A 19,137-nucleotide genomic window follows, 5' to 3' on the forward strand; every position below is an offset into this window, starting at 1 on the left:
CCATGCTATACAGTGCGAGTGAAGTGATACTGATGTTGTTAACAGTGCTCTGCTTGTGTCTGTAGTGTTCACGGACATGTGGAGGAGGTGTCCAAATTCGTAGAGTGACTTGTAAACAGTTGTTGGCAGATGGGAGCTTTCTGAAGCTTGTGGATGAACTATGCCAGATGCAGAAGCCAGGAAGTCACAAGCCATGTGGGAAAGCAGACTGTCCCCCGCAGTTAACTACAGGAGAGTGGTCCAAGGTCAGTGGTATGCAGGAAAGTTGCCAGTTGTACTGTAAGTAGTATAAAGTCTCATATTTTCCATGAAAAGCAGCTAGATTCATATTGCTTGGAAAGATTAATTTAGAGTCCTAGAAACTGATCATTAACATGTAATACAGTTCCTTTACTTAGTGTTTGACACTTCACCAGAATGCGAAGCCCCATGGAGCCATCCAACAGACTAATCTGCTACTGTATTTAGGTATAGCCTAGAACACTGTAACTCAAGATGCATTTTGCTAACTTACAAGCTGAATTAAAGTTAACAAATTCAATTCATTATTACTAAGTTGCTTGTGGCTCCTACACTCCTCCTCCCCCACCAAAAAAAACAGGTTGATTGTGAAATCTTAGTTTTGTTGTTATTCTTTAAGTGCTTATAATTAGCATTCAGTTTAGACCATCATGTGTTCATCTTCTATTCTGACATCTGAAATTGCTTTGACTATCCCATTTAAATGATAACATTCCTTTTGCACTTTTTTGGGCATTAAAATAAAATGTAATAACACGTGCAGTTATATGATACTTTTGCATTGATCTCTGTCAGAGTAATTACGATTTTGGAATGTCCCTGGTGCAGGACCCAGTGATTCACCAGTGGGGCTTTATTGTACCCTTTCCTTTAACAGCTAAAGTGAAGGAAATAGCATCAGTTACTGCATAATTATTGTTTATCTTTGTTCACATTAGCTCAATTTAAAGAATTATTTTCATAATATTCTACTCATGTAGTTTAACTAGGCTTGCATGTATTGCTTTCTAAACTCCCCTGTGCAGTCAATAAGATCATTTTATTATACCCACATGTTTCCATTCAGTGCTCTGCAAAATGCAGTGTTGGGATCCAGAGAAGGAAGATGATATGCCTGAAGATAACAGCCAAGGGCCACCTAATCCCTATCAATGATTCACATTGCCATGGACTCCCTGCCCCAGCACTTGTTAGGTCATGCCATATGGGTGCGTGCCAGAGTAAGTATGGCCATAACATATTCCATGTTGACATATCTTTTAATAATCAAATCATTATGCGAACATCTGATGGAAGAAAACCATGACATAACCTAAACTGTAAAATATTAGCAGAACTCATACATTCAGTTTGTGCATTCTGTATCAGTCTTTGCTATTCACCTAACACAAACACCAGCTGCCAGCCATATATGTGAAATTTAAAGTAGATATCAGGGGATTTTAAGTATTCCAGGAATACTGGGCCCCAATCTGAGGGAAAATTAACTCTGTGATGTTTTAAACAGACTATGGGAAGGTAAAAGGGTTAGTTCAGCAAGAGCTTGCTTAATTAACATGTTTTACTTTTTCCAGATTGCTCTGGTGTAGACAGCCCACAGCATATGATGCCTTGGGGCTACTCTATAGCTGTCTCTAATACAATGAAATTCTCTTTGAGGTCTGGACCAACAGTTTTTGTAGCTCCCAGTGATCTTAGGGGGGGGTAATATAATTAATAGGTTTAATCAACTGTAGGAGTGCCACATAGTCATCTGTATTTCTTCTTCCTCAATCTTTTCTGCGTTCTGGTCCAGGTGCACATGGGCAGTACAGTGAAAAGCTGAACTTAGAAGCAAGAAGCCAGCACTGGGCAATGCTTAACATTTGGCACCCCCCCCCCCCAGTGATTATATCTTTCGTTCTCCCTTAACCTCAAACCTACATACCTGTGCACTGAAAAGCACAACAACAGCTTCTGCACAGGTAATAAGGCCTGTGTGCAAAAATCATTAACTGGGGGCCCTTACCCAGAAAGCCATGCTCTTTCTGTTTTTTAACCAGATATTTTGCTATTTTAGTGCAGGTGCATAGAGTGCAATTGCACTTTCTGGACTAAAATAGGGCCCTTGCATGGCTCTGGTCTAAGCAGACCAGGTATGGTGAGGGATGGTGGCATCAGACCATTATTTCTGAATCTGGGTTCAGCTCATGGTTGAGGACCAATGGAAACTACAATACTAGGGATAAGCTTAAGATTAAAGAGGTCATGGCTGACATCAACCATATATGGTCCTCAAAAAATTCTTTCAAATCCTATAAAGATATTTTCAAAAAATCTCTTCTATATCAAAAGTACCTGCTGTTTCAAGCAAAGTGAAAACATAAGAAGCAAATAATTTTTTGATGTATATTTACTATGGAAGAAGAACATGGTTTCTGCCATTTGGTTGCAATATACTAGAATATAATTAAATGTACCCAGAACATATGGCAAAATGTATTGTAACATGAATATTTTGCTACTTTGCTGCTTAACTACAACTTCCTTTCATTTGCTTCCCTCAAGTCCTCCATTTTGACAAAAGACAACTAACTACTCTACTATACTTTATCACCTTTCATGTATTTCTTACACCTCCCTTTTTATCCCCTTCCACTATTTGACAGAGCTTGCCATGCATGCTAAGATCTGTTTGTTTGGTTAGGTGATGGGCCAAATCAGGCTAATCCATTTATTTGGTCCCCAGCCCAATGAACCGATCGCTTTAGGGGTTTGTTCAAATGCATACGAGAAGATAACATCCGCAGTGCAACCTGTTAATTTTTCAGTTAATAATCTGCCAAAGCAATGGCCAAGTCCCAAAACAATATTGTCCTGTGTATGGCAGTTTTAGGCAACTAATTAATTTACTCAGCACTTTAGACAAGTAATATGTGCCTCCAGTTTTAAGCACAGTCTAATTTTATTTTAGCATGAACATAATTTATTTTCCCAGTCATATTTACACCTGCTGAAATACGGAAAAGGTTTATTTATGGATATTATAAATGCACAGATCCTATAGAGACACAATCATTCTATCCATGAGTAATAAACAGTTTTGACATAAAGCCCTGAGGCATGGGACAACCATTCTGGCAGTAATGAGAGCACCACGGAGCAAATGATAGAAGCTGCTAAATACAGGTACAGTGCAGTCCTAAGCAAATGCCATAAGGCCTATTTAAACAGTTTATAAGGTGCTTGGTATCTTAGCACGGCAATGATGTGTAACTATGGCTCATGGTGGCCTGAAAACTGCAGGTGCAGTCAACTATGCATCTAATGATTAGGGAATGAAAAGAATGTGCAAATGAAAAAAGTGATATATATTCACTTTTGATCTAAAATAGCTGACATATTTGTGAAGCTTTAAAAAGTTAAAAAAAAATACTTTGAAAACTGGGTGTTAGGCTTTATATATGGATTTATAGTAAGCAGAAATTGTTGATAGTGCTTTTTCCTTGGGATTTATTTAAGATTAACATGCCAGTCTGTTGTGAATTTAGCACTTTAAAATGCCCAAAGGATTTTCAAGAATTCTCTTGGCAAAAGTTTTAATTAAAAGAGAATGGTTTGGCGTAATGATGGAGAACTAGTTGGCAAGGTGGCAGCTGTACAAATTATATAGCGTAGAGTGATTGTTGAAAAACTTTGATGAATTTTTATTTACTTGAGAGTGGTAGAAACTGTTTTACCTTGTTATATACCACTAATAATAAACGTATTAATTGCTGGGCTGCCATATGTAATTACCTTTTTAAATACTTTTGATCAGGGTATATGTTTTACACTGATTTTCCTGTTGGGGCTCCACAAAACTATGTAACAGGTATATGTGATTTAAGGGTATGGGAAAGGGAAATAGCACTAACTAGAAGAACCTAAATTACAGCTGTTGTTTAAATAAGTTGATATCTTAAATGGCAGAAAAACACATACCACTAGTTAAGCTGCTAAAATACATCTTTTATTGTCAGAAGGCTTTATATTAGTTTTATATTTTCATTTTCTTGGTTTTTTTTTTTCAAACCAGCTAAACAACATAGCCAAAACAGAGAAACCAGCACTGAAACCCCAGAAATCCTCAGCATCCACCGTGTCTACATTCAAACTAGACAAGAAAAACGCATTAATTTTACTATTGGAAGTAGAGCATATTTACTTCCAAAAACTTCAGTTGTCATTAAATGCCCAGTGCGGGGTTTCCAAAAATCTCTGATAAAATGGGAAAAAGATGACCAGCCACTGAAATATTCCAAAAAACTTGGTGTTACAAAGTCTGGATCACTGAAAATACATAACCTAGAGGCACAGGATATTGGCATATATAAGTGTATAGCAAACTCAGCGCATGAAACCTTTGTTCTCAAACTTATTGGCAGAGATAATAGACTTCTAGAAGCTCCAAGTTTTGAAAAAGATCATAATGAAGCCAATAATTTAGGAGCAAAATGGCACAAAATGAGCAAAATATGGAAGTCATGGAACAAGAAAAATAATTTGTACCTGGAAGACAGCCAGACACAAGATGAACTAGTCCTACGAAATCTTGAAACCCTGGTAAGTAACTCAGCTGAGATGTATGGCTCTCAAGACTTTAAGGAAAAGAGATTGGAAGCAGCAGTTCTACAAGGTGCTTATAGTATGGATACAGCTCAGTTTGAAGCTCTAGTCAAGAATATGAGTGAGCTTATTGAAGCTGGGGAAATAAGTGATGAATTTGCCTCACAGATTATCTCACAGGTAGTGAATGAACTTTCCAAACCTCAGTCCACAACTGAAAAATGGAAGCAACCAACTGAAAACAACAAATCAGACACCAAGTATATTAACAAAGACCCATATGCATCTGTGCATTTCAACATTAAAGACGCAGAATTGGACAACGGCAAGCAATGGCCACACATTATTCGCAAGCAAAAAACTGGCCAAGTAATGTCCACTAACAGAACATTGCATTTAATTATTGGAAATTCTGCCTTTTTTACTAATGTTACACAGTTTATCACTATACAGTGTGAAGTGGCTGGGGATAGTGTTACAAAAATTACATGGACCAAAGATGGAGAGCCATTGACATCATCTGAAAAGTAAGTATTTTTTGTTGTTTATTTGCCCTCAAGATAATTGCTCAGAAGAATATGTAACTTAGAAACAAGTTCAAAATACCTATGACATCCAAAACGCCTCTGGGATACTTAGAGTATGGCTAGATATCTGTGTATCCAATTGATAAGAGGTGGACAGGTATCAAAATATTTTTCCCCATTTATTGTGACCTCCTGTGCATCAGAGTTTTAAAAATTCTGCATTGTTTCTGAAATAATCAAGTTTATATTCACTATTCCTTTCTCAGCACCTGTTTCTCTTCATTCTGTCTTCATGAAGCAGTTGGGTATCAGCTGTATGATCCAATATATCTTATATGTGATAAGATATTTCTTTCAGAATAATACAAGTTACAGTGTCCATTGCAGTGTAACATGATGCATTAATGTTGCTAAATGTAGAGTCTGCATCAGTCATTTTTGGGCACCCCTGCCTCAAACATTGTAAGTGATGAGTGCTGACTGACCAGCTCCTGCACTGTTGTTTCTGGGAATTGTAATAACTAAACATTTATAAAGTTCATGTGGTTTTGGCCTTGATTTGTCAGGCACAGAATACTGCTGCGCAGATACAATCCTCACATTCTTTTCATAGTTAGTATAAACATAATCCTGGTAATTGTATTTGTCTTTGATTGCTTCTAGTTATCAGACGTACAGAGCTGTGCTCTGTGGTTTGGCTTTCCAAGGGCAAGGCATGTCACCAGGCTGGAATTAAATGTGGGCCACAGCAGGTGTTGGGAAAAGCTTCTGGCGAAACTGTGTGGGGAGATTCAGAGTCATGATATACGTTCAGGCATGATCTCACTGATCAAACACATTGATAGTAGTGATAGTAATTAAGATAATTTCCACATATCATTAACATTTGTACTGAAATGTCTGGATCATGTAGAAATACATGTCCTTGAGGTGCTGTAGCAAAGAGAGTAATTTGTGCATTACTAAAAATAACTGACACGTCTGAGCCAATGTAAATAAATCAGAGACTCCTATCAGCATTAGTTAAAGAAGCCACTTCAGAGACCAACTTATAAGGAAGACTTTGCGGTCAGCGGTTTAAGCAAATGAAAAACTACAGCCTGTAATCTATAACAAACATAAATGATTTCATATCCAGCTAAATTCAATATGTGATAATGTTGCAAAGCTTCCATAAATTGATTTATGAAGGCACTATTCAATATATCATAATTTTTCTTATTTTATTAAAGTGACAGTTGCAAATATATTTGTATTATTACAACATAAAGAGATTCTAATGTGACTGCAGTGAAGGAAGTTTGGACTGATCGACAGTAATAATTACTACCCATAATATACATATGCCTTGAAATGTCTGTTAAAGTAAATTATATCGCTCCCAAAATACAATTGTTGATTGCCCTTGGCTAGTCTTTGAGCACTGGAAGTAATGTAGTGCTCATATTCACATTCACTGTGCCCTTGAGTTGATATATTTTTCCACCCACAGAACAAGAAAATTGTTTTGAAGTGGGTAAAATACTTATAAAGTACTACCACAGTGATTCCCAACCAGTGGCTCACGAGCAACATGTTGCCCCCTCCCCACCCCCTTTGAATGTTGCTCCCAGTGGCCTGAAAGCATGTGCTTATTTTTGAATTCCAGGCTTGGAGGCAAGTTTTGGTTGCGTACAAAAAACAGAACCTCCTGTAGCCTGCTAGTCCACATAGGGCCTACCAAATAGCCAATCAAAGCTCTTACTTACTTTTTAGCACTTGAATGTGGCTCACAGGTAAAAAAGTTTGGGGACCCCTGTGCTACCCGATTAAATGCCACTACAAATTGTACCTTCCTCTATGTGTAGCATGATCAGAAAAAGACAAAACTAAAGAATTGCTATTTCTGGATACTCTACACACGTGCTGTGCAAAATGGATTAATTGATTAAATTAAATGTACTGTATTAATGCATTCAGGTATGGCCAAGTAGGGCCAAGGCCTAATCCCCTGATTTACAGTATTTTGCATTATCTCATTAAGCAATAATTAAGGGTATCCAGTGTGAAAAGGAACTGTATACCATGAAGGATCTCTAAAGAACCTTGGCTTGACCCTCTTTCATTTGTCAGATAAATACATTGCTCTGGTACCTTATCAAAAGGACTAAGAATACTGAAGTTTAAAGATTAGGTGCTGGATTCTGGGTTCTTGAGCTTTAAAGACTGCAATCTAAATGTATCTACTTGAAACATAAGGCAATAACTTGGTTTGTCCATGGACCCAATGAGCTAAAAGCAATGTCCCTTTATGCACACTGGTTCTGTCTGCTTGCTTTTTGGTCTCTCAAGTTAGTTTCCTTCTTAAGTAAAGATCTAACTTTAATCTTCCAAACTATTTCACTCTTGGAAAGCTGAGGAGTAAAGGTACAGGCCAGGAATTGAATTTATTCTGAAACTTGGCAGTAATTTGTGATAAAGATGGTGCCAGCGAGCCTGGCCAATGATAGGCATCCTGTGGCTCTCTGACTGTTGTTAAGTTACAGTTCCCCTCATCCTCAGCCAACCAGTTCAGTATGAGCTGCTTACCCCATGGGTTACATCCACGTAGCATTCCTGGTGTAATTTTTGCATGTTCCACATTAATCTATTTATCCGACTTTCAGCTTTCCTGCTTTAACTTGGACAAAGTCCCCATTATGCAGCCCCTGAGTAGTGTGATTAAATGCAGAAAACCAAGAAGGCTGTAATAAATTATTTTTCTTTAAAAGATCTTAAAAATTAGGCAAACAATGTCAAGCATTTAGAATCTGGCATCTTGTCCACATACTGTATGGCAGGAATCAACAACCCTTGACACACATTCTATTGCAGAGTAACTTTTGCCTATCTCCCTGTATTAGTGTCACATGAGCCTAAAATTCTTATAGTGCCACGTTGTGGTTTTCAGTGGCAAAATATAAATTCCATGTCAGTGCAAAAAAAAAACATAATAAAATCCTTTAGGTTATTGTCAGCTGTGTTTTTATATCCTCATTGTTCCATAAGAGAATTTATAGATAAGCTTTAAGCTTTGGCACTTTTACTCAGAATATATAGCACTTCATAAACTCTGAGACGGAGGAAATAAATTCAAAGAACTCAGGAACAATATGTTGTGCGACAATAAAGAAATGGTTCCCAGCACTAATCCTGACAGACTCCTAACAAGTCAATTGAAAATTCTTTCTCATTGGCCAAACAGGCTTTACTCAGAACCAACACCTTCAAATTAGCAGTATACATGTTCAATATAAGGCTAGTGAATGAAACTTAAAGAATTTGTTCTATTTTCAATGTATAAAATATATTTATTTAATAAGGCCACATCCTCTTTTAACAAGATAACAAGCTCTACATACTAAGCTCCTACTTGTGTGTGCTATCAAGCATAATAAAGTAGGTGGGAGCAGTTACATAGAAGGTGTATGGACAAGTTTACATAGCGGGCGCCCCTAGGCCCCCTGTTGTTTGTCACCCCGTCTCCTACCTTTTATTCATTTACATTTTCATCATCAGGACCAGAGCAATGGGGATTGGCACACGGGAAATTAAAAAAACTATTGTATCTCCTGAGCATTGCCAGTCTTTCTGAACCAATGTGGGTGTGGTAGGGCAGCATGCCGTCCCCTACAATTCTGCCGCCCTAGGCCTGGGCCTTGGTGGCCTCTCCACAAATTCAGGCCTGCAGATTTCTCCATTTCTTCTTTTAATATTTTTTTCTTGGAGGCATATTTATCAATCTCATTTTAGTGTTTTTTTAGGTTTTTGAAACCACAAGTAAACTTAATTTCTATATAACTACGAATGTTATGAAATGTATTAAGAAATCCGAACTGAAAAAGCACAAATGGGAAAAGTTGCAGAAAAGTCACGAAAACCACAACTTTTTGGAGTTGTTGCACAATAACTATGACTTTTTCACATCGCACAAAATGGGAATCATAAACACCAGAAAATCAGGGAAGAGAGGAGCTACTTGATTATTGCAGTCAACATCATAGAAATGTCGAATTGCGGAAGTTAGACTTTGTAAAACAAAAATCTGAGTGCATACCTATTTTAGTTTGCATTAGTATAGAGTGAACAGTACATTCTTTATTTAATCAGGGCATTGATTCCTAAGGATAATTTACTATTGTCTAAAAATGTACTCTTGTGGAAGTGGAAGATGCAAAAAAACTGTTTCCTGATCCTGTGTCAAAGTGTGCTCCTGTCAGTTCCATAACTGACCAGGAGGTGTCATTTTTCTTTTGTATAAAAGGTAGAGGCTTTTTAGAGCTCACACTCTTCTAGGATTCCACCTGGGCAGGAAGTTCACATAGGCAGACACTGCAAAGAGCTAAATTACCGATATTCAAGTTTATATGGGAATGTACAGCACCATTCACAGAGCATGGTCATGTACATTCCCAAATTTGTACTCCAAAAAGATTAATATGAGTAGGTGCTGATCACTTACACAGATACATAGACAGCTTTCACACAATAGGCCATCAATATATCATCTTTATATTAATATAGACATATTAAAAATCAAGATCCTTGAACTTTTCCCTTGTTACTAAGACCAAACAACAAAAAAGTAACTATGGAAAGGTAAAATATTAGAAATAACAAAGTTGGTCACAGGTCTAGTAACCCATAGCAACCAATCATATGTTTCAAACAGCACACCAAAAGATATAACCTACTGAGTTACTAGAATTGGTATAAATTTTCCTTCCTTTATTATATCAATATATGTCTTGAAATGTGTGCATCTTTATATCTCTTTCTATTTCAAATATCCCACTTCCTGGTACATTATATGGGGCAGTAAATGAACCAACGTTGTTACATACTTCACTGGTATGTCTGTGTTTTAAGAATGTATTTCTTAGTCATACCCGACCCAGTTATCTGTGTTATACAAAGATAAAAATGAGCCAACAAATGAAAGCATGTAATTGTTTGATTAATAGATGCTTATGTAAAGTGATGACAAGTATCTGCCTAAGGATAATATTTATCTAAAGATAACTAAGGGCATCATTAGCGAGCATTCGCACTGATATTTCCTTCTCCAAATATAAACCAGGAATATTAAACCATGCCTTTTCTCTTTAGGATTACAGAGGAAAACAATAGGATATTACAAATCCGCAATCCAAGTGATATAGATGTTGGCTTATATGAATGTAAAGCAATAAATGACTATGGCTCTGATAAGGAATCTTCAAGACTGAGTTTTGCAGGTAATTCACCTAAAATGTTAGGATGGCCTACAAAGATAGTGTTAGCCATTCTTTGAACCTGTAAATGATAATAGCAGCATGAAAGTAGCATTGTAGACATTTACTTCCTTTGGCTTGAATTCCGGACAAAGAAAGCATCCTTTGTACGCTGGCTTTTGTGATTATAATAATAATTATCATTCACTATTCCTTTGGCCAGTCCATAGTAACACGATTCTTGGGAAAGAACCCAACTCATAGTTGGCTTAGCATTTTTTATTAAAATATCTAATAAAGTACTGAACCGGGGCTTAAAAGAATTGATTGAGGAAATCATGCATTTATTGTATAAGCAATACTGTTGTCTGATCTTTGTTTATTGTATATATTTTTTTGTTTATTGTATATATTTTGTCACACTTATTTTTGTGCTGTGTATTGCATTTGACAGTTGGGTCTGTTGGACTATGCACTATAAACAATCGCATCTTTTGACAGATTAAAATGTAGTAGTGCTTCTATAAACCCAGGACAGTATATCATCCATTTATTTTATCACTGCCTTTTCTCACTTGCATTTGTTCAATGCCCTCAACTCGCTTCTTCTCTTCTTTTGGTTCATCAAATTCCGTCTTTCTCTTCTCCAGATTTTATTTTCCCATTGATTTAAAAAAACATTCTGCAGTTTTTTTTCACCATGTTTTAAATATTTGCCATTCTTTCTATTCACTGTCATGCCAAATTATTATTCGTCGATCCCGTGTTGTGTTTTTCTAATATTATCATTTTCTCTCTGACTGCCATAACCAACCTTCTCTCCTGTCCCTCTTCCCCTTTGCTTTATACTCATAAGATAAATGATTTGTGGCCTTTGCATCTGCTATAAATTGAATGCACCAGACCTATGGATCAAAATGCCACAATTACTTTGTTAGATCTGTTATCCATAAACCTGTTATCCAAAAAGCTCCGAATTATGAAAATGCTGTTTTCCATAGACTCCATTTTAGCCAAATAATCCAAAATATTAAAAATGATTTCCTTTTTCTCTGTAATAATAATAAAACAGTAGCTTGTACTTGATCCCAACTAAGATATAATTAATCCTTATTGGAAGCAAAACCAGCCTATTGGGTCAATTAATTTTTTACATGATTTTCTAGTAGACTTAAGGTATGAAGATATAAATTACAGAAAGATCCCTTATCTGAAAAACCAAAGGTCCCAAGCATTCTGCATAATAGGTCCCTTACCTGTATTACAATAAGAAAACTATTACCTGCTGTTTGAAAATTGGAGATGTAATATCTATTTCTTCCAACATAACTGACAATTAATGTTTTATAGCTGGTAGTATGTACAGTAAAATATGATATGTTGTTTGTATTTCTTAATCAAAAGAAATCATCTTATTTTTATTTTATCCAAAGAAAGACCTGTCATTCAATCGTCTGAAAGGAATATCACATACCTGGAAGATGGCAGCATAATAGCACTTGTGGGTGGTACTGTGATGGCAAGGAGGGGAATAAACGTAATGATGCAGTGCCCTGTTAAAGGTAAGAGAGCGTATTTAATGTGTATGCATTACAATGAGGTCTAGCACTAGTAAAGATAAAAGGAATAAAGCAGATGTAGCCAGTTTCACCTTGTAAATCAAATAAAATCAATACAGCACTATTAGTTGGGCAGTTTGGAGTTTGGAGATTGATGCATGGAAACAATTAATTATTCAGGAATTCATTATGTAAAATCAGGGAAAAGCATTCATTGAAATGCATTATAAATTGCATGCATAACAGCTCAATTTATGAATAGTATGCTTCCTAATTTGTAAAGGATTTTTAAAACTCTTTACAACTAAGAGCACCCTTGGGCATCTAACTTATCATGAATTAATTACTGGAGGTTTAATTATCCATATGACAGAATGATGTTTTCTATGAGTGATTAAGTATGCTGATGAGACTTTATTCCTGTAGACCTTACTGCATTCCTTTCTACTGTAAAGATTTTGTTCTCTGTCAATCCAGAAGTCTGGATGCTTGGCAACTTACCCCGTAATGTAGGGCTTGTTTCAATTGCAAAGTGCAGTGTTACTTAGGCTCTGCTGAAAAAGAATATCAGACATATAGTTTCAATATACAACTGATTCATTATATAACTACCTTGATGAGGCAAGTCTAGAACACCAAACATCAGCACACGTCTGTTATTTAATCAGAGTACAGTGCAATGCATTACTTTACTGAGTTACTGTCCCAGTACGACCCCATATTAAAGGAGATATATAGCATAACTAAACACCCCTGCAATGTTGTTGGAAATAATGAATAATAAAGGGTTTTCCTTTGGGCTAAAAATTCATAAGGGTTACTGGGCCAGACAAATTCTTAGGTATAAGGTTTCATGGCAAATGATGGTGTTTCTTTGCCTGCTGAAAATGTCAGAACCTGACTATACAGCATATCATTGGCTATAATGACATGTCTTAACTGTACCTGCACCTTTAATTATTCCTAGCTAAGTGCCTACATGTTTCTATACTTGACTGCAATCTACTCCTTCTGCTAAAAAGTCTACAGCATTCTCACCTTGATTTTGGTGAGTTAAATACTATTTAGGTGTCTTATACAGGTATCGGACCTGTTATCCAGAATGTTTGAGACCTGGGGTTTTCCAAATAAGGAATCTTTCATTAATTTGGATTGCCATATGTTAAGTCTGCTAAAAAAATCATTTAAACCTTAATTACTCAATAGGATTATTTTGCCTATCTTAGACTCCTGTTCAAGGTATTGTTTTATTATTACAGAAAAAAGGAAATAATTTTTAAAAATTAGAATTATTTGCTTATAAAGGAGTCTATGGGAGACCACCTTCATGTAATTCGTAACTTTCTGGATAATGGGTTTCTGGATAACAGACCCCATACCTGTAGTATCTATAATCACTATGATGGAAGTCCAGCCGATGTCTCCGGTGCTAGAACATTGTCAGTGACAGATGACATGGATTGGTTTGGGTGTTTTCTCAGTCTCAAAAATGATCATGCACCATGAGCCTGATACTAGAAAATGTGAGAGAAACATTAACAAAAATGTCTTTCTTTTAAATGTACCTCTCCTTGCAGAGCATATTTGTTGCTGCTGTTATGAAAACATCCTATTAGATAACGTTAACATTTCTTGGTTTTCTTTAGCTAAAAATTGACTGTTTTATTAAGAGAGAGATGGGGATCATACATACTAGCATGTAACACTAGCTATAAACACAGCACATGCAGTGCCTGAACAAGCCTGTAAATTAGCACAGTTGTATTTTACATTCTGTTTTTTAAAAGGAAGCAATTTGTGGTGCTAAAAATGCTTTACAGGCCAAGAATGAAAGCTTCTAAAACAGCTGACTGGGCTCATCATTCCTGCTATGATCAGCAGGACAGTTAGTTTTTTTCTGATAGATTCACCTTTTTGCAGATTCATGGAATGCGCAACTAAGTTGAGCTCCAATTTCCATCAGTTTAGTTCCAGGAATATTTCAGATTTTCTTTAAATTTCCTCCTTTCTATTGGACGACTTAGTAGCCCTTCTATACTTAATTATTTTTCATAGGTATGTTTTTATCTGAAGATCTAGTGGGCTTAATGGCCTCAACTCAGTGAAGGCTCATTGCCTCCAGTCAAACCACAGAAGATATCTTCAAAAATAAAAACAAAACAAGAAAAACCCATTAGTATTGTAGGATGAAAAGACCCTGTAATTAAATACCTTGTGCAATTACCTGTTGTCATTGGTTTTTATCCCCTTGCATGATGCATTTTGAATGACCAGAGCAATATCAAGGTGCAGTACCCAAGGGGACTATGAACACATCACCACCCTTGTGCTTTTTGCCTAGGTGATATACACCAACCCCCTAGCAATCATACCTAGGACAAGTTGAGACAATACAATGCAAAAAAACTGGAATGATTGGTGTGGACACTTCGCACATCTAGCTAACTGTTGAGAATGCTACTTCTGGGCAGGAACTCTCCTTTTAACCTCCCCTTCCTGCACTTGTTTTTTAACCCCTTACTTCCCCTGCACTCTGATCTGCCTGCACTTTTCTAAGCTACCACTGTCCCCATCACCTTACCAAAACCATTCCAGCTTGCTCCTCTCTTATCCAGTCAAGGCTCCTTCTTTTAATCCTTGTTATTAGGAGCCCCATTACAATATGTGGGACCATTAAAGGAGTTTAAATAGAAAACTAAATCCATGCATTTATTTTGATCCAATAACAAGCTTTACCTGCTAATACAATTTAGAATATTTGAAGGGATTTATATATATATATATATATATATATATATATATATATATATATATATATATATATATATATATACATATTTATATGTAAATATATTTTCATTCTTTGTATTATGGATATATTTTGGAAAAGGCTATGTAGAGTTATGTTCTACAGTTAAATGTTTGGTCAGTAAGTTCAGAGGATACTATTACAAGGGTACTGGAGACACTGACACCTCTGTACTTAAAGGGGCCTGAATAGAAACCAGCTTCTTGTTGAAGTTTAGCAAAAGGCCTTGGTTCCATTTCATAAAGAAGAACTAAACCTTGACACAGAAATAGGATAGAAATGCTGCAAATTATGGGGTTCTTTACCAGCTTTTTTTAGCTCACCAGTCCTCTTCTCTGTTGATTTGCAGAAAATGTAATTAAGTCAGTTTCTCGTTGCATGGATGTTTCCAAACCAGCATAATTTGCATTAGAATTTAATCAGCCCTGTATCATCAGCTTCTGTGACAGGTGAACCTCATTTTCTTCTTGATGACTTCCAATAACTCAGCTTAACTTCTCAACAACAGAGCACACTTAGCATGAAAGTGTCACTCACTCAAACAAAATACAAGATGGTGAGCTCCTGTGCACCACTTTTTAGCCCTGGATCAATATTGTTATGTTACACCATAAGGCAGGTGCATAAAGTTCAGTTAAAGAAAATATAGCATTTCTAGCCATATTTATTTTTATGGTTTAGTTCTCCTTTAAGGGAAGTTATGAATCCTCATAACCAGGTTTAACAGTTTAATTTTTTCATTTGTACTGTAGTAGAGCTCTGTTTAATCACCCCTGAAAGTAAACCACTGCTCTTCCTCCCATTTTTCTAAAATTCGTTTGACTGAAAAATGCTATGGGATTGTCTGGTGACTTGTATTTGGTTGTTTCCTGGTGTCGTTCATCCATTAAACCTTAAAAAAAATGAACACACCCAAGTATGACACTTTGGCCACACACCAGTTGAAGATTTTTGTGATTGATGCATTTCTGGAAAATGTCACAGTTGTCCCACAGTTGTTCGTCGTCTTATACATCCAAAAGCCGTCTGAAAACTCTTAGGTTAACTTAAACTGAAAGTTCTAGGATCTTGTACTATTTTAAACATAGATACTCCCTTAGAGACTTTAAAAGAACTTCAAAGATGTTGTTTCACCAAAACATATGTCATTTTTATGTATCAGCAGAAGATTGCTGTTTGTTTTCAGTTCGCCAGTGGGTCACATCATTTTTTTTAAAATCACAAAAGGATATATTAAGGTCTTGAATAGTTTGCTTCTTCTGCCGGTTTCAGAGATGTCTGTTCTCCTTCAGACTTGCAATCGATATTTGTCAGAATTGTAGAAGAGACCAGCGCTCATAGCACGAAGTTTTGGACAAGGGGAGAATGACAAAAATAGTAATATAGTGTAGTACTTCTTATGATATGACACACCACTTAGTGCATAGGAAAAACTGATATCTTGTATAGGTGCCTTTAACCCTCTACTCATCCACACTGTGCACTTTCTGCAACACCACTTCCCAGCATGCGGTGTGTGAAGAATCAATGGTGGGGTACTTACAAACGTTTAAACGGAATAATTGCGTTATAATAATACTTCAATGGGTCGATGGTTTAACCTTTCCAGGTCCTATGGTTCTATAAAGAGGTACTCGACATAGTGTAAAACCGTAAAGAAAATTTATTTGGTCACAAAACGATTAAAATTGCACTCACAATGTTCTTAGTAAAATACGCATAAATAGTTAAAAGTCACCGTCTCTCTGGTTCCCTGGGTCTCACATGCGGTTTGTAAAGATGGTATTTGGCCGGCGTCTTTCCGCCTCGTGTTCCCTGGGCTCCTACTGATGACGATACGTCATCAGTAGGAGCCCAGGGAACACGAGGCGGAAAGACGCCGGCCAAATACCATCTTTACAAACCGCATGTGAGACCCAGGGAACCAGAGAGACGGTGACTTTTAACTATTTATGCGTATTTTACTAAGAACATTGTGAGTGCAATTTTAATCGTTTTGTGACCAAATAAATTTTCTTTACGGTTTTACACTATGTCGAGTACCTCTTTATAGAACCATAGGACCTGGAAAGGTTAAACCATCGACCCATTGAAGTATTATTATAACGCAATTATTCCGTTTAAACGTTTGTAAGTACCCCACCATTGATTCTTCACACACCGCATGCTGGGAAGTGGTGTTGCAGAAAGTGCACAGTGTGGATGAGTAGAGGGTTAAAGGCACCTATACAAGATATCAGTTTTTCCTATGCACTAAGTGGTGTGTCATATCATAAGAAGTACTACGCTATATTACTATTTTTGTCATTCTCCCCTTGTCCAAAACTTCGTGCTATGAGCGCTGGTCTCCACATCATTTTTTTTGCTTTGGCAGTATGATTAATTTGATTAATTCAGCCTAATTAAACTAGTAAATTAAAACACATTAAAACCACATGGCAACAAAATAATGAAGTTAGTTAGCTATAGTGTTTTATTTCTAGAAACAAAGTCTCTATTTCTGTGTAACTATAACTTCATTTTTAGAATTTCAGAGAATATTGAAATACAAATACCACATGCATTCAATTTTTTCCATTCTAGGCCAAGTTAGCGAACCCATCGCTTGACTGCTAATGACAAGCGAGACTGTTCATGATCATTTTAAAGTGAATGAATCTTTTGCTTTTTACCTACTCTAATGCGTATTATCTAATATAATTATTATCTATTGACTAGTATACCTATTCTAAGAAAAGGTTATAACAGCCCCACCACTGGCAGATTTTCTCTAGAGTAGCCCAACACTTTATTACTAAAATCCAAATGTATCTAACTTTTTATTAAACAAAGCTTGACCAAACTCCCATCCATGATTTTACATTATTTATCAATAAAATAATAAAAAAAAAATAAAAAAAGTCAGGTTTGGAAAAAACAGATAAAATCTAGCAAAAACAGACTCATTTAATTTTATCAGGTTATCGCCCAAAAATCCAAAATCTTTCTGATTATTGGGCTAAAACCAGCATCTTCAAATTGGGATAAGGACATCTGCCATTGACTTACACAAGATCTTTATAGAAAAGACCACACTAGCACACGAGACTTGTGTCTGCAGGGCAAGCCCTTGCAAAAGTTTTACTGTGGTGGTGCAACGTTTCGGGGCTCCGCCTCTTTGTCAAGCATAATACATACAGGTGTAGATGAACATTATAAGGGCAAACCAATTAGTGAGTAATTATACAACAATGAGAGAAAAAAACGTGTGAAAAAAACAAAACATTTGAATACAAAAATACAAAGCTAGAGCAGCATCAAAGAGAGGTTTTTGTAAACGCTAAGATTCATTCGCAAATATTGTACTTTGGTATCAATATAGATAATCGAAAAACTGTACTTTTGAGTCCATATTAGTAACCAAAAAGCAGCAAATTCAAAGTCCAAGTGTTGAACACCTCAATTGATACAATTATTGCAATTACGCGTCCAACGTATTACATCTTCTGATAACTTGAAGCAGAATTAATGCTCAACAAATTTAAGGAACGCGGCTATGACAGAGTAAATCTGCAGGCAAAAAAAGATGAGGTACGAAAAATCCCAAGGGGTGAGCTACTGACTAAAAAACAATCCGGTCAGGATGATAAAGCCAAAAGAATTCTCTTCATCAGAAAAAGCCAAATATCTGTACAGGCCCGGACTGGCAATCTGTGGGTTCTGGCAAATGCCAGAGGGGCTGTTGTATGGTTCCATAGAAAGTTACCATATAGTGGGCTGGTAGGGGGCTGTTTGGGCTGGTAGGGGGCTGTTTGGGCCTCTGTGTACTTGGAATGGCAGGGCCTATTTTGACTCCCAGTCCAGGCCTGCATCTGTACAACGGGTGAACGAGAGTCTACTTCAATTGTTACACAAGATCTTGACAGGTTTAAGTTGCTGGGTTTTCGGATTCGGGCGTTTTGCAGGGTAAAATAAATCTCAAAAAATTTGAGATTCAAGTTTCTGCCCCAAAAAACTTGATCAGAAAAAATTGAGTTTTAGTAATTGACCCCCTCTGTTTAACCAAACCACAAAATCTGGTATACAACATTCCTTGATCCTATTTTCATCTTTGATAAAACACATAGACTGACTTGGCTGAATCCAATGTGAGCATGAATTTTCTTTGTGTGGGATCTTTTCCCACAAGCTTTTTTTTATTTTTGGGTAAACTTTAAAAAGCTCATCAGATTTGAGGTGGAAAGCCAAGCTACAACGTTTGATAAATCGGTATCCTACTGTTTGCAGCTTTAAAGGAGACATATATGATAAGTGACCACCCCCCAATCTTGTAGGCAATAATGAATAATTTATGGTTTCTCATTGAGCTAATAATTATCATTAACTTTAAAAAAAATTGCCCCTTGGAGATCCCCATAGATCTG

At 36.5% G+C, this 19,137-nt stretch overlaps 1 protein-coding gene across 1 annotated transcript in view; it reads left to right on the forward strand.

Moving 5' to 3' along the window:
* The window catches only part of adamtsl3.L (ADAMTS like 3 L homeolog), a 262,968-nt gene that overhangs the window by 221,408 nt on the left and 22,423 nt on the right, over positions 1–19,137 (forward strand). The window contains exons 19-23 of the mRNA XM_018253141.2: positions 66–245; positions 1,088–1,241; positions 4,079–5,135; positions 10,263–10,390; positions 11,800–11,928. Of these exons, the coding sequence (XP_018108630.1) occupies positions 66–245; positions 1,088–1,241; positions 4,079–5,135; positions 10,263–10,390; positions 11,800–11,928 (1,648 nt within the window). The remainder of the gene's footprint in view (positions 1–65; positions 246–1,087; positions 1,242–4,078; positions 5,136–10,262; positions 10,391–11,799; positions 11,929–19,137) is intronic.

Source organism: Xenopus laevis, chromosome 3L, assembly GCF_017654675.1.
Source record: "Xenopus laevis strain J_2021 chromosome 3L, Xenopus_laevis_v10.1, whole genome shotgun sequence".
Lineage (NCBI taxonomy): Eukaryota > Metazoa > Chordata > Amphibia > Anura > Pipidae > Xenopus > Xenopus laevis.